We start from the raw sequence: 15044 nt of genomic DNA, 5'->3' as shown, positions 1-15044 counted from the left end.
TTATCACAATTCTTCTGTTTCAAGTTATTTCATTTTAACCCTTTTACACCCCCATATATAATTGAATTTACAATCTCATTAATTTTCACCAGCATACAATCACCATCTGGAACGTAAGGGGGATGAAGAATGCAATTTACTTTATTGTATTGAGATAATTGTTTGAAATAAAACAGATGGAAATAGGAAGAAGGGAGATATATTCTTGACAGGTGTTATTCTATTATTTAAATTTAGGAACTTATACTACATCCTTCACTCAGTGAGTGAGATATGTTTGGGTTGTTCCGTTTGGATATTTGGATAAAAATGAACTAAGGTGTATAGAAAGCCTAGAACCAAAACCAAACATGTAAATGTAGCCCAGATCGGTGAAAAGGGAGTGGGACTCACAAAAGACCTTCCAAAGCCGCACCAGCAATAACCAAAACTCAAGCAACAGTCATTAGGATGGTTGTGAATGAGAGCCATGGTGAGCTAATGTGACACGATGCAGAGGCTCTTGGGATAGCCATGCTTAGAATACCCCAAAGAATTCAACACAGGGGGCCTGATTATGGTCTAACTTACACCAATTTTACATCAGTGCAACACCATGTAATTCAGTGCTTCAAAGAGCTAGTCTTAACATGTCCAATTGCTACAGCAAGCCTCCCCTTGTATTTTCTACTTATTACTCCATGTAGCCATTGATTTTCCTGTAATTTCCATGTGGTCCTACCCAATCTTCGTGTTGGAAAAAGGAGGTGATGCTGATTTAATTTAATTTCAAAGAGGAATTAACAGACTAGATGACTTCCTGAGGGCCCTTCCAACCCTAGTCTTCTATGAAATATTCAGTGATTGAAGAAGGCTACAGAGGGATGAGATGAAAGAGTGAAGGGACAGAGCCTCCACATGGATGGCCTCTGCTTCTGGTGGCTTCTCTGCAGATTTGGGAAGATATGCAGGTTTTGGGAGCAGAATTCCCTGATTGTTCTGTGCACAGAGTTTCCTTGCCCCTAAATAGGTTTTCCCTGGGTAGGGAGTGATCTAACCCCCAGACCTGTTTGGCCAAACATGATCAAAACCAAATAAAATATTAGCAATGCCAGAAGAAATTGAAAAGTTTATGAACCTGAATTATACATGTTGTTCCACTAGATTTTTCCCTTACAACTTAGAGAACAATTCAAATATGAGATAAAAGGAAAAAAATATAAATCTATATTTTAGAATAGCAAGTACATGTTAGGTAATTAAAAAATCTTGCCATCTTTTGCTAACCCTTTCAAGAGGAACTTTTTATACATATAAAAGAGGACTGTGCTTCACAAAGACTACATAGGACAGAAACATAGTGTATCTTGAAATTAAAAGCAAGAAATGCCAGCAGAGAAGAAATGCACTAAAGATATCTTGTAGCACATGAGGACATGATGATTTACTATTGTAAAGCCCTTTGTAAAGGGAATGGTAGTCCTTTTGTTAGTAGGATATTTCTGAGAGAGAGGGCATCTTATTCTTAAAGAGCAATTTTATAAATTGTCCCACACAAAGGGACTAGTCCTGCTCCCCAAGATGCTAATGGCAAAACTATCATTGGGTATATAGTTAGAGGAGAATACCTCACTTGGTGGTTATTGCTAATCTTGTGGAGGGAGGGGCGTAAATGGGGGTAAGAATTAACACCTGCTTTGTTAATATTTTGTATTTAGCACCGTGCATTTTATCTATCTATACCTATAGTAGTGTTTAAATTAAGCTATAATGTAAAAAACAGAACTGTAGCCTGTCGTTATCAGAAAATAAAGGGTGAAATTGTGGCCCCATTGAAGTCAATGGGAAAACTCTCGCTGACTTCAATGGGCCCAGGATTTCACGCAGAGAAATTAAAAACACAAAGGTGATTTTCCCTTGAAATATTATTTCTATTATAAATCGAAACTGCCTTACGGCGTATAGCAAATCTTATCTGTATTTGGATTAAAAACTAAACCATTAACATTTTTTTTTTACAATAGGCCCAGATTCTCAAGGCATTTATGGTCCTAACTTCTATTGACTTCAATGGAATTTAGGACCCTAATTACCTTTGAGGATCTGGCCTATAGTCACTGACATAAGCTAAGTTTTTTTCTTTTAGTGCACAATGAGCATTCACACACATCCGTTAGGGTTGCACAGTTTATTTGTGCATGCATAAATTTGAAAATCTGATCAATGTTTTGTAAGTATGAACAGCATTTTCTCTCTCTCTTAAAATCAAGTTAAAAATTCAGGCAAAAATTCCAAGAATGAAATGTGAAGTATACATTTTTGGAACGTTAGTCTTTTCTATTGTATATAGGAGCTTACGCTGCACCCACCACTCTGGTATTAAAGGGCTTGTTTCAAAGCCCACTGAAGTCAATGGTGATCTTTCCACTAACTTCAGTGGGGTTAGGAACAGACCCTACATGCTGGGACTTAATCAAAAATATGAATGTATTTCATAATCAATTTATTTTACATCTAGAATGAGGTGACGTATTATTGTAGCATCCTCAATTCTTACTTTATGAGGTTACTTAATTAAGGGGTCTATACATGATAGACTGCAAAAAAAGGTGTTAGGTATCTTTTATCCTTGTTTGCATACAAAGAAGCTTTAAAGCCCATTGGGACAAGTAGGGGAAATAACTTTATTCATAACTCCCTACGGGTATACTCTTCCACACATATAGGCTCCGATACACATATAAGCGCCACATACAAGTCATATATGCTCCTATCCAACTCCCATTAACTTTAACGTAAGTTGGATCAGGCCATTAGTTTCTTGGAGAAATTATAAAGAAATTGGGTAGTAATCTAAATTTGGAAATTTACATTTGGAGTCTTGTAATTGGGTATTTTTTGAATTAACCTTAGTATACTTTTTTCTAACATCTGTTATGCCATAAAAGATATTTAACAAGACTAAATAATCTTTTATTTGATTAATATAGGCGATACTGCATGGGTTTGTAATTTCCACAAGTCCATTACTATGTACTGAAAAAATTTCCCATCCATCAATTATCTTAGATGGAAGCACAAATTATGTTGATATATACAGTAAAGTGCATTAAAACCTTATGTATTAAAATATTCTTTATTAAAGAGAAATAAATAATTCACAACTTCATAATCAGGACATTTGGCATTTGGTGTAAGTGATCAGTATTATTTCTTCTGAAGAAAACTGCTTAAGTGATGTCCCATGCAGCAGTTTAGCAGCCGTACATATGATGTCACTCCTAAAAGTCCAAGTAAATGACGTCATACATACGACCACCAAGCTACCACGCAATAAATGACTGTTATAAGAAGATGAATTATCATTAAGAGTAGAGTGCTGGGAATACTGATGATTTCTTTATACCTAGAATTGATAATACAGTCCAGATGAAAGCAATTTGCATGTATTATTTGTCAGAGTCTACTAGGAATTCTTAAATATTGTACAGGCAAATCTGTCTGTCTTATTGATGCAAGATTTCCCCAGTTTGTACAACACAGACTCCGGATAAAGGAAACATAAAATATTTCAGAAAATGCTTCATGTGATGAACAAGTATCCAAAATGGCTCCTATTCCATCATCAGCAATGATAAAAACATAAAAAGTACTTCGTAAATTATTGACTCTATGAGACATTTAGGACCAAGAGGTATATATTCTATAGCTTTCTTTCCTTCTTTTTCCCCCCCTAAACTAATTATAGTAAATTGGCAACCTTTAATGTTGAGCCAGAAAAATATATTCTGAATTCTGGCCAATAATTTATTATTATTGGTTCTGGTGGCTGAAAAATACGTTCCAAATTCTTTTTTAAGATGGCTATATATTGTCACCACTATACAGTTCATTAAACTCCTATCCTTCAGTGCGTCCAATCTTTCAGTGGAAACTCAACACAACTCAACATGGATTGCACAGACTCTCTAGCACCTTGAATCTGGTCCCATCTCTCTTTATGGCTACTAATGGCAGGAAAGTGATAAAATGCATTGAGCGTGCTTTGGGAAGATAATTAATACACTGTACTCTTGATGTAATAGAACATTATAATCAATTTTTTCCATCTTCTAATATTTGTTTAACATAAGTAGAAGAACTATGAAATATTTAATGTTAGTTCCTCACTTTCAAATATTGAATATTAAAATTCTTCTTATATTTAACTGGCATTAAAGAATTTTTATACTACAATCCCTTGATACTTACATCACTAATGTTAGCAGGTCTTTAAACAAGCAAGCAAGCAACCACCAGCATAATGTGAAGACACTGTATTTTAGTGAAAAACAACTTTTCTCTTGATAATATTTATTATATTACTTTTACAGTCCTGCAAGCCTTGCTCACATGGGTAATCCTTACTTATATGAGTAGTCCAATGGAAGCCTTGGGCTTGAAGGAAGACTAGTTTTATTTTACTTTTTGTCACAAGGAGCTTCTTTAGAGCAATCAACTTCACAATGATGTTAATTATTTTACTTTATAAATTTTCAAAGCAGAGATTGAGCCAAAAACCCGGAGCATACCATAATTTGAGGCTCTAACTTTTTGGGTGCAGTTTAATAGAAAAACTTTATCCATTTTGTTTGTACCACAATTTGAAAATAAGCATGTGCAGAAACACTCTCACCCAGTTTAAACTATAAAACATTTATTTGCCTTCAAGGGGAATACTTGAATGAGTAAGGCTTGTACATTTGAGCCCCAGTTGCTTACAGCGGGCAGGCAATATGTAGCTGCAAGATGGAATATTCATTTTAAAGTAATTTGTTTCAAAGGCGACAGCACAGACAATCAGATTCTGCAGTTTCAGAATAGGTCTTCAGCAGGAAAAAGTGAATAGTGAAGATATTTAAAATGATGATTCACGCGTTACTGCATTTTTATTATGCGACACTTCCACATATATGTGGCAGGCCAGCGAGGTCCATTTTCTTCCGAATAGGTTGGCTGGTGGTGGAATTTTGTCCTATACTTTTTACAGGCATCTGCAAAATTATACTCTGTGTACAGTATCTGTACAACAGATTCCTCTATATTTTAAATTAATGGTTAAAATAAAGAGTGGATTCTTTTACCTTTTTTCAATAAAGTTAATGACTAGTAAAAATTGCCTTAGACTTTAAAAACTATACAGCACCAGGAAAAATGGAAAAGCCCTTTCAGCAGAACATAATTTTAGAAAGGTATAAATATTTTAAGTTTGAGGTGGCACAGGACTCTGATTGGCTAGAGATGGTGGAGGGCACTGCCCTCCAGAGATCCCAAAGGGTCTGCCTCCTCTATTGTGTGGATGGGATGGCTGTAGGAGACTGGCTAACAGACTGATGGACTTTCACTGGTGGCAACAAGTGTCACTCTCAAATAAAAATCAGGGGCTGGTTGCCCATGTCTTGAGTTTCATTAAGGTGAGGGTTGTCACTCTAAAATCAAGGGAGGACATTGGTTAGGGTTCACATGGGTGTAGGGGTTGGAAAAGATGCTGCAATCGCATTGGCAATTTGATTTCTGGACTAAAATAGAGAGAAATTAGATGGAGCCAGGAGCCACAGCAGAAGGGTTTGATCCAGAGAACATGTGGACTCAGCTGGAAACTCTGGGGATGGATGGTCCAGGCAACATGAATTGGAACTCACCGTTCAATGGCTCCACAGCACATTCTAACTTCAGTGACTACAGCAAAGCATTGGGCCATACTCCACTTTGGGCTGGGGCTACTGGAACTTTTAATCAAGTCAGAGAGCATTAATCGGCATATTTAGGTGTTGGGGCCTGGGTACACTGTATTATTGCTGTGGAATGAATAAGTGTAACTTCCCTTAGGGGTCTCCTCTCAACATTGCCCCCTGATATGGATTGAGGGCTTGTCCTGCTTATATAAAAGTATTGCTTTATTGCTTACAGCATTTCTCCTGCCTCCCCAAGGTGGGGTTAATGCTTTCCAGGCACAAAAGAGTTTGTTCCCTCATGTCAGGATTAAGACCTAGAATCCACTCAATTAACCGCAGGTAGCCCCTTACCTGAAAAGTGTCCTCACAAACAGGATTTGGGGAGTTTACGCAGGCACCCCTGGGACCATGTCAATTCTGGATCCCACACAGGCAACCCACCCAATCCCAATGATGATGGCATATCATATGGTGACCCAGTGGCTGCCCTGGTTTATGGGGGATAATCAAACCAGCTTCATGGCTTTCCAGGAAGGGCTTGAATCTGCATTTCAAATGTACTGCCCCCTGAAGCAACAGAAAGTCAGGGTCCTGCTCAGTCAGCAGTGGGGAGCTGCCGGGAGGAAGTAAGGACAGGACATGCTGGATAACCAGATAGATACTGTTGAAAATATTTTTAGGCAGCGGGAGGAAGTATTTGGTCCTCTGACCCCCCACCCTCTGAACAGATGGAGTTTTATTCTCAGAAACCCATAAAATGCTAATGGACAAGGTATGTGAAACAATATCATTGAGATGAAATAGTTGAAAATATAATAATTTAAATTGAATAACTAGCATCTAGAATGAACATTTTCAGACTCAATTATCTTTCTAAATGCAGATTAATGAAGGGGAAGCAGCTCTTAAAAGTTAAAATACACATTTATTATCTAGTGTTTAAGTTTACAACAACTGACCCAGATGTTATTGTACATTTCCAAAACTATAAGTTTTCTGTCTCATAGGTATTTCACAGATAGCAAAATGTGGAAATGAAAAGGCACCTGTACTACCTCTCCTCACTCTTTCCTTTCTCTATCATCAAGAAATACTGATCTTAGGGCACACCATATTTCTAAGAAATCTCTTCTTTCAGGAGCTTTATTATTCTTGTTTTAAGTTGTTATCAATAGGATACTCATTCCTTGACCTTTATGTATGACAATAATAGTATAGACTTGTATTAGATTTCAGAACATTTCGACTGGTTTTAATTTATCAGGTGTCATAAGCAGTTCATTTTTCTTTTACTTACGATTAGAAGCATAATCAGTAAGAAGCAACCGTGAGTTGTTTTTTCCATTGTGGATTCTTTCTTCGTTGATACGTTTCTGCTGACCCTTCTGGGAATTGAACAACAACAAATATATGACAATTTTCCTGCCCATGTGTGATCCCATTAAAAAAGTGTTTTCTATTTTTAAAATTTTACATGTGTGTCTGTGTGAGTTTATGACTGTACTGAGGAATACACTGAGGAGGATTGTGTGTTTTCAAGTCTGTCTCCTCTCCAGCAGTTTCATTTCCATCTGGAGAGAAATTAATTTTTATCCTTTGCCCTTTTAAAACCTTGTTTTTTATAAAATTATGTGATTAAAAGCACATTTCAGTTTGGAGGAAAAAATAGGAAAAAGTTGAGACCACCTCAGAACATCCCATTTTGACATTTTTTAATGAAACATTTCAATTTTTTGTTTTGAAATTACTTTTCTTTGAGATTTTTAAATTTGTTATACTATTATACTAAAAAACAAAAAAAGTCAAAATGAAAATTGTTTTGATTTTGTCAAAATGGAATGTTTTGATTGATTTGAAACAAATTTGTCACCCCAGAACTTTTTTTTGTGGAGAATTTTGAAATTTTCAGTTTTCATTCAAATTAAAAACAAAATCAAATTTTGAAATCTCATAATACTTCATGAAACAGAATATCAGTCCTCAACACAACAACTTTTCTGCAGGTGGCTCTCAAAAAGGCCTTAGCTTCCCAGTGAGGACCTCCTTAGAAGCAGCATGTGGCCTGATAAAACTTCTCCCAAACTCCACAATTCCAGTTGAGTCCTTTAAGTTCTTGCACAATACCATTATTTACAAAGAACAACAATACTTAATATAATAAAATAATAAAATAATAATAGACAAGTTTCCTTCAAATGCTGCTGGCAACTTTATTCATGCAAGTCTTTCTGCAGTACCATAGATAACCTTCAGCCATTGTAGGAAAGTGACCAGGTAATCACACTTGTATTTTTCTGATATCTTAAAATAAGAGACTGAGATGTGTTCTTCTGAAGCCTTGGGACATGATCCCACAAGACTCCACATATTTGGAACTTCCATAGACAGCAGCAGGAGTTCTTAGGGCAAAGGGGATGCAGAATTTAGCCCTTTATCAATTTTACAACTAGCGAGCACATACCACCATGCCACTCACATGCAACAGTGCATCAGCATCAACACTGTAACTTAATAATTCATTTCAAAGCACTCTGGCATGAAATATACCATCATCATGTGGGGTGAAGGAATACAAATGGGATAATTTCTAATCTAGGGTACGTCTTCACTGAAGGCAGCAAATTCACCGCTATTAGATCTATCTATCCAGATCGACTGAGTGGTCAGTGAAGACCTGCTCAATTGATCCAGAAGTTGACGCATTAAAACCACCCCCTTAGATGGTGCAGTGCAGTGAAGACGCCACTTAGAAGAGGAGTTACGAAGTCGACTGGAGTTACACAAGCTACTCTGCATAGCTTGCATAACTCCCATCAACTGCTGCCGAATTTCAAGGTCAGTGTAGACCAGGCCTGAGGAAGAAGGGGCACAGGTTCTCTAGCAGGCTGCAGTGAGCAAATGCCACTTATATTACCCTTGTGTAGCAATTATAGACATTATATTAATGACCCATATGGTTAAAAGAGTTTTTCAAACACATATGGCATGGGTCTTCCCTGCCTTGCCTCTTGTGTTGTGATTTATATCTATGCAAAGTAAATGGAAAGTGGGTATAAACTGCTACCAAATCAGAATGGGAGTATTTTATCCCCACTTTGCTTAGGTGTGAATGATTACACCAGCTAAAAAGCAATGGAAAACTAGGCCCAAAGACAGCAGATTTGTTTCTGATAAGATGTAGTCCTTGTTTGAACCTGGACAGTGTAGACGGGAAATCTCAATATCAATGCAAAAATGATTATCAATAAAATTATTGTAATTTATTTTTATAGAGTTAGATAATTAACTTGCCTGCCCCTGTACTGAATTTTAAGAGATACCTATAATTATTTTTATACCTATCACGCTTGGAGAGTATAACACTTGCTATATTATGAACTGTCAAGCTAATTTAAAGAAATTCCAGGAGGCTTCTGCTTTCTGTCAGCTAGTAACAGATTCCCAAAAAGTCAAATGTAAGAACACTCTCAGCCATAGAACACGTGTGTGTGTTTATACAGGTTCTAAAATGTAGTTTTCATAACTTCTACCTTGTTTTAATGCTATACTATTTTTCTATGTAATGTTTTGAAAATGTATATAAGCTTTGGTTATTGTGTTTTGTATAGAACATTTAATGAGGTAGCTTTTGTTCCAAGTTATAAATATACTGCAGATGACAGGCTGTAAATCCAAGGACCATTTTGGCTAAAAGACAACCAGACAGCAAGGCATTTTAGCAAAGAACTCAGTACCATTGCTTAAACAACTTCCTCACCAAACTCAGGAAGACAAGAGCTATCTCTCCAAAGACTGTGAAGCTGAAACAATGTCTTCTCAAATGGCTATTTAAATGTAAATGTTCTTTAAGAATGAATATTTTTAAAAATACCATTTTGAAAACTGAAAGCTTTTTTCTCTGACATAGGGATGATTGGACTTGTGTGAAGGAGAATTTCAACTCCCATTAAAACTTGATGAAACTAAAGGGATCTCAGAAAATAGCCTGAGTAAAAGTTAAAACTATAACTTTGAAGATGTTCTAAGCAGTTCCCACCAGAAAGACAAAGGCAGTGTAGCAATCAAGTTGAGGAAAAATTACGACTCTACTGTGTATGCATCAACAGACTTTACATTCATGAACTGAACACATTACTAAGACCAACCCAAAAAGATACTGAGCTAATGAAAGGATGACAACAGCTAATTTGAATCTACCCAAGGCTGAAAGAGGTGTATTTTTCTCCTTCTCTGAAATTCAAGGCAAGCAAGCAGTATAAAGCTTTCTGAATTAAGCACACAAGTACTTTATTTCCCTCCTCAACTTTACAGCACTCAGTCACAGTTCAGGGTAATTGCACCTGTATTTCCCCCTTTTGATTCAGTAAGGGCACCCACTTTTCAGCTCTTAGCTCCTCAGCCATCACTTCTCTTTGGAGGAAACATACATCCCTCTCCCACCTGACTGGCATTTTTCCAGGTTGCACAGTTCCCTGCCTACACTGTGAATCCCCAACAAGTTAGACTGCGTAAGCAGGCCTGCTTTGCTTTCTCCTCCAAGGTTATAAACTGTGTAATTGCCCACGGTTATAAGGTACCACACAACTTTTCCTAAGCAAGCACATTTATTTTTAAGGTGAGAGCATTACAAAGCAAACATATTGAAACAATAAAAGAACTGACACACATGCTAATAAGCTTACCAGAGATTACCTCAGCTCCAGCAAGGGCTCTGATAGCAGTCACTCCTTCAAATCTCACACAGGGTTTTTTCCTTTGGTTATAAGTTCATAACACCTTTTGCTCAGAACAAGAACCTTCAAGACCTGTAAGTCACTCCTTTATACAGTCTGGGCCTTTAATTTTGGGACCCTGGGAACAGGAAATCAGTAGATAATGGGTTTCTCCTTAGGGCACGGCTTCAAAAGATGGAGTCTGGTTATGGGCATTTGCATTCCCTTCCTCCTAGCTAATTCCCAGGAAACGCACTAAATTAAAAGTTCATTCTTGTCTGGCACACTGTTTAAGAGAGTCCATTGAAACTCATAACACTTCCCAGGATTTATATTAGTCATGTCTCCCCCTAGAGACTTCACATACAATCCCACAATAATACATAAGCATTTGCATTTTAATACAATATTCTCACTAGATACTTCAACAATTCAATAATGTTTAACTTAATTCAATAATGTTCATCCAGAATATTGCAGGAAATTGCTATATCTGTCACACACACATCATAACTCATCCTGTTCATTTCACCTCTGCAAACAAACAGCAGCTGCAAAACAACATCTTGGAAGAACAAGAGAAGCTACAACACAGTACAAAAAGCAGCCCTGTTTCTGCAATATGATGGTATCACTGAGACTATGGCATTGTTGGTGAGATACAGTTGTAAGGCACTGCCAAAGAATTAGATTTAAATGTCTCTTGTAATGACACTGGAATACTATTTAATTTAAGATGGGAGAAGCTTCTCCTCTTAAACACTGGATTGTTTAGATTATATATTCCTGGCGAGGAGACATGGGCTAATCTTTGGTAAACAGAGAGAAGTAGTGGGATTTAAATCAGATTTAAGATTTTTGATATTCTTTAATTTGCCTGTCTTAAGACAACTCCTTGAATGGTTTCTTTTGAGCAACTGATTGAAATATTTTCATTGATTTAAATACTTTCCGCAGTTTCATAAAACTTACTTACATTTACTTACCTTTATCCATTTATAAACCGTTTAGGTTATCCAGGATAAACCATACAACTGATCTTAGACAAAATTATTTTGCCCACCTATAAATCTTTTTGCTATTTATGATATACTAAGACTAGGCCCACTATTAATTTGGACTAAGATACTTTGGTCCCCTTCAAGAGTAGAACTACTCTCAAACATGTATTCTCTATTGAAGGCTCTCTACAAAGAGACATACAGAAAAGAATGTAGCTGAAATAATCATTGTTTATTTTCTGTTTGATTTATTTTTTCTTTATTTAACAGTAAAAGAGTCATAATTAAGAGCTGTGATTATTTTGCTTGCCTTTAATCGTGGTGTCCCCAAGACATGGAATAAACTCTATGAGACTAAAATAGTTGGGGGTCACATCTTTGAACTGGCATTAAGAGAGACAATTATTAAAGTTTGGCCTCCTATTTCTTGTTTCTCTTGTCTATAAATTATAGTAGTTCTTGTGATAAAATGATTTGGTGCTCAACATCTTGAAAACCTTCCCTTTCTACCTCACAGCAGGAACAAGGTGGTTTGCATCTGCAATGCTCAAGAAGTGACAGGTTGCGTGATGACTACAGAAATAATGTGCAATCACAGTATGTTGTCCACATATTTGTGTTTGATCAGGAATGCCAAACAACTGCACCAAAGCAAATGATGGCGTAGTTAGATCAGAGGTTAAATCCTCACAATTTTCCCCCTGCAGCTTCTCCAAGGTGTGTATTTGTTCAAAATTTCATCATCAGAAAAGACAGGTTTGTAGGTGAAATCTGCTTGTCTTATGTTGAACTAAAAAAAAAGACTGTGCAGTTATATGTGTACTTATGTGATTATACTCTGGTATCCAGTTTGTTTGTAATTCTCCATTCTTTCTTTTCTGTTCCTCATGTACCTCCTACTGCATTGATGGGGACAGGATACACGGTGGGCAAATATTTTTCCATAAACGATGTGGCAGTTATTTTTAAAATATGCTTTTATTGTTAAAAAGCTAGCATCATGACAACATATTACCAAGAGAAAACACAATGTTATGATCTAGTAGGTACAGACTGTATGAACAATTAATAGTGATTGTAGTTAAAAAGCTAGTTTTTGAGTAATAGGTGCCACAAAGTTGTATCTATGATAGCACCATTTCCATCTACATTTAGCTCTGAAAAAAATTACATTATTTCACTATGTGGAAACGATTGATAAATCCTGTCTTTTAAAATGATTTGTTATGACAGTTTAGAATCTGAATCACTATCTGCAAAATTAAAGTGATCCTTTCGAAATATAGAGCGACGTGTTTTAGCGTTTCCAGTGTCCAACACCATAATAAATAATACACATAGCTAATATTAGTACCATGTATTTTACAAACATAGATATGAGAGCTAAATAAAAATTACTAAATAAACCATAATGGATAGTCCAATAGGTTATTTTTATATTAAATCATCATTGATTCCAAGAGCTCATGCAGAATGTGACTTTCATGCCTGCTTTTGCAACTCTCTAACTTTTTACTGCTTTTAATCTGTGTCCCAGGTTGAATGTACAGTACATTCCATGCTACTGAATGAATTGGGGACATTCAAAAATTTCATTGATACACTATAGGAACAACAGCAAAGGGGTTAAGGAAGACAATGAAAGCCAAGGGATGATGTTTGAACTAAGTGTGTTCCTCCTTCCAGTTGCCAAAATCTTTCTGTACCACATTAACAGAATCTCTGTATAATCAGATTTGAATGTAACATCACTCATTACATTGTGCTCTCTTTAATCAATGTACATGCATTCGATTCCCTCATATCATGTCTTGTTGAATAGTACTAAGCAATGTTTTAAAGGTGTGTTTGTAGATGCTGCTACTGTTTACAGGATTAAATATTGAAAAGAAAAATGGTTATACAATATTTATTTGCGGCTAAATCCTGAAATCCGTGTTCTATTTCTACTCTGTATTCAGGGAAACTCCTATTAGCCCTTTGTTTGTAAACATATCTTCCTAAAGGTTGTTATTAAAAGCAAACAAATATTGGGGGGAGAAGAAAGATATTATACATCTAATTCTTATATAAACATATGAAATATGGAAAATCATTAGATTGGATTATAAACTAAATACACAGGCACATTTTTAAAGCAACTTTTTCCCATTTGGCAATGGAATAACCAGTGTTGCATCTGAATCTGAGATTGTTTTATCCTAATCCCTATGAAGGGACATTGAGATGAAATAGCAGCATTTTTTTTCTCAGAAGGATACTTCTAATTTATGCACAAATCTCACTAATAAGAAATGCAAGGCAGCATATGGTTTAATGTAAAAAATGTGAAGATGCTATAACACTGTCATGAAAGGCCTACAGTATCTGTTAACACGCCTACACTGAAATAAATTAAAGATAAATAAAAAATTAATTTAGAGCTGCTATCCGATTTTTATACATAGTTTAAAAACTGATTTTGTAATGCTGTCTGTGAAGAATATTGACATTAAACGGAATTAAGGAAATATGGGAAAGGTGGTTAAAAAAGCCTCTCTCCAGAATTTATTACAGATGAATTAAATATATCTGGAGAAATACATCACAGTTGTCGTTCTTGCTCCGTGTGTTGTCTATGTCACCAACAATTTAGATACTGTATAATTATTCTACAGGCTTAGATTGAATGTGACAGTTTCAACTCCCAGTTTCAATTAGGATAAAATCAGCACATTGCTAAACATTCCATTAAACATTTATTAAAATCCCTGAATAGGAAGTTACATATGGCATATTACTACTGTGAATTATTTAATTATGAAAGCACCAAAAGGATGCTTAAATTAAAAACACTATGGAAGTATGCTTGATTAACATTTAGATTTAAAGATTTTCTGTGCATGATAACTAAGCAGGAATTATTCCAAATCAATATACACATTCTCGTATTAGAAGGAGAGTTTGGGGTTACACACTGGAAATAATGGAAAAATGTTCTCTTAATTTTCAGATTGACATCTTTTCCCTCCATCCATACTCTACTTTGGACAAATCTCTGAATGCCTGAGCCTGAAAAGTACTAAGAGCTTCCTGCAAAGCATTGCATGTTCTCAGCTCCCATTGACTTCAAGAGGAGCTAAGGATGCACAAGATGTTTGCAAGATTGGGTCTTAGTGCTGGCATTTTACTTCACCGCTGCAAGTGGCATCAAGAGGCTGCAGGATATCAGCCAATCAGGGGGAGGCAGCAAGGGTCTAGTCAATTAGAGGGTTGCAGGCTAGTATAAAAGGAGATGCTGTGCAGACCAGAGTCAGTTGCTGTTTGGAGCCTGAAGAGTGAAGTGATTTTCACTTCACTGATTATACACGATAAGTAGACTTATGGAGGAGCACTAGGCAGCTCACTACACTCCTGAAAAGAAAACAACAGAACTTGAGACTGGGGAGGGATTTACTGTCATTGACATTGGCTGTGGTATATTTTCAGATAGTGTTAAATGTACTAAAGCATAATGTATTGCCCCTCATGGTTTTATTGCTATTCCTTTTCACATTACTATGCAATTCTAAATAGCTCATTTATCTCTCTCAGTTTAGCCTTATTCTTTTCCGTATCAGTAGTAATGCTAGATTAGTACTGAATTAGGTAATACAGGG

General features: G+C 36.1%; 1 protein-coding gene across 1 annotated transcript in view; it reads right to left on the bottom strand.

Annotated features, from left to right (window-relative positions):
• CALCR (calcitonin receptor) overlaps positions 1-10394 on the bottom strand; it is a 103565-nt gene extending 93171 nt beyond the window's left edge. The window contains exons 1-2 of the mRNA XM_067561695.1: positions 10386-10394; positions 6991-7078 (exon numbers count right to left, since the gene is read on the bottom strand). Of these exons, the coding sequence (XP_067417796.1) occupies positions 6991-7038 (48 nt within the window). The 5' untranslated portion in view covers positions 7039-7078; positions 10386-10394. The remainder of the gene's footprint in view (positions 1-6990; positions 7079-10385) is intronic.
• Between the last annotated feature and the right edge of the window lie 4650 nt (positions 10395-15044).

This window comes from Emydura macquarii, unplaced genomic scaffold, assembly GCF_026122565.2.
Source record: "Emydura macquarii macquarii isolate MOO-44397 ecotype Brisbane River unplaced genomic scaffold, CSIRO-AGI_Emac_v2 contig_2422, whole genome shotgun sequence".
NCBI classification, from domain to species: Eukaryota; Metazoa; Chordata; order Testudines; family Chelidae; genus Emydura; species Emydura macquarii.
Note: the sequence above shows the minus strand (reverse complement) of the source record. Positions and strands in the feature narration are given on the sequence as shown.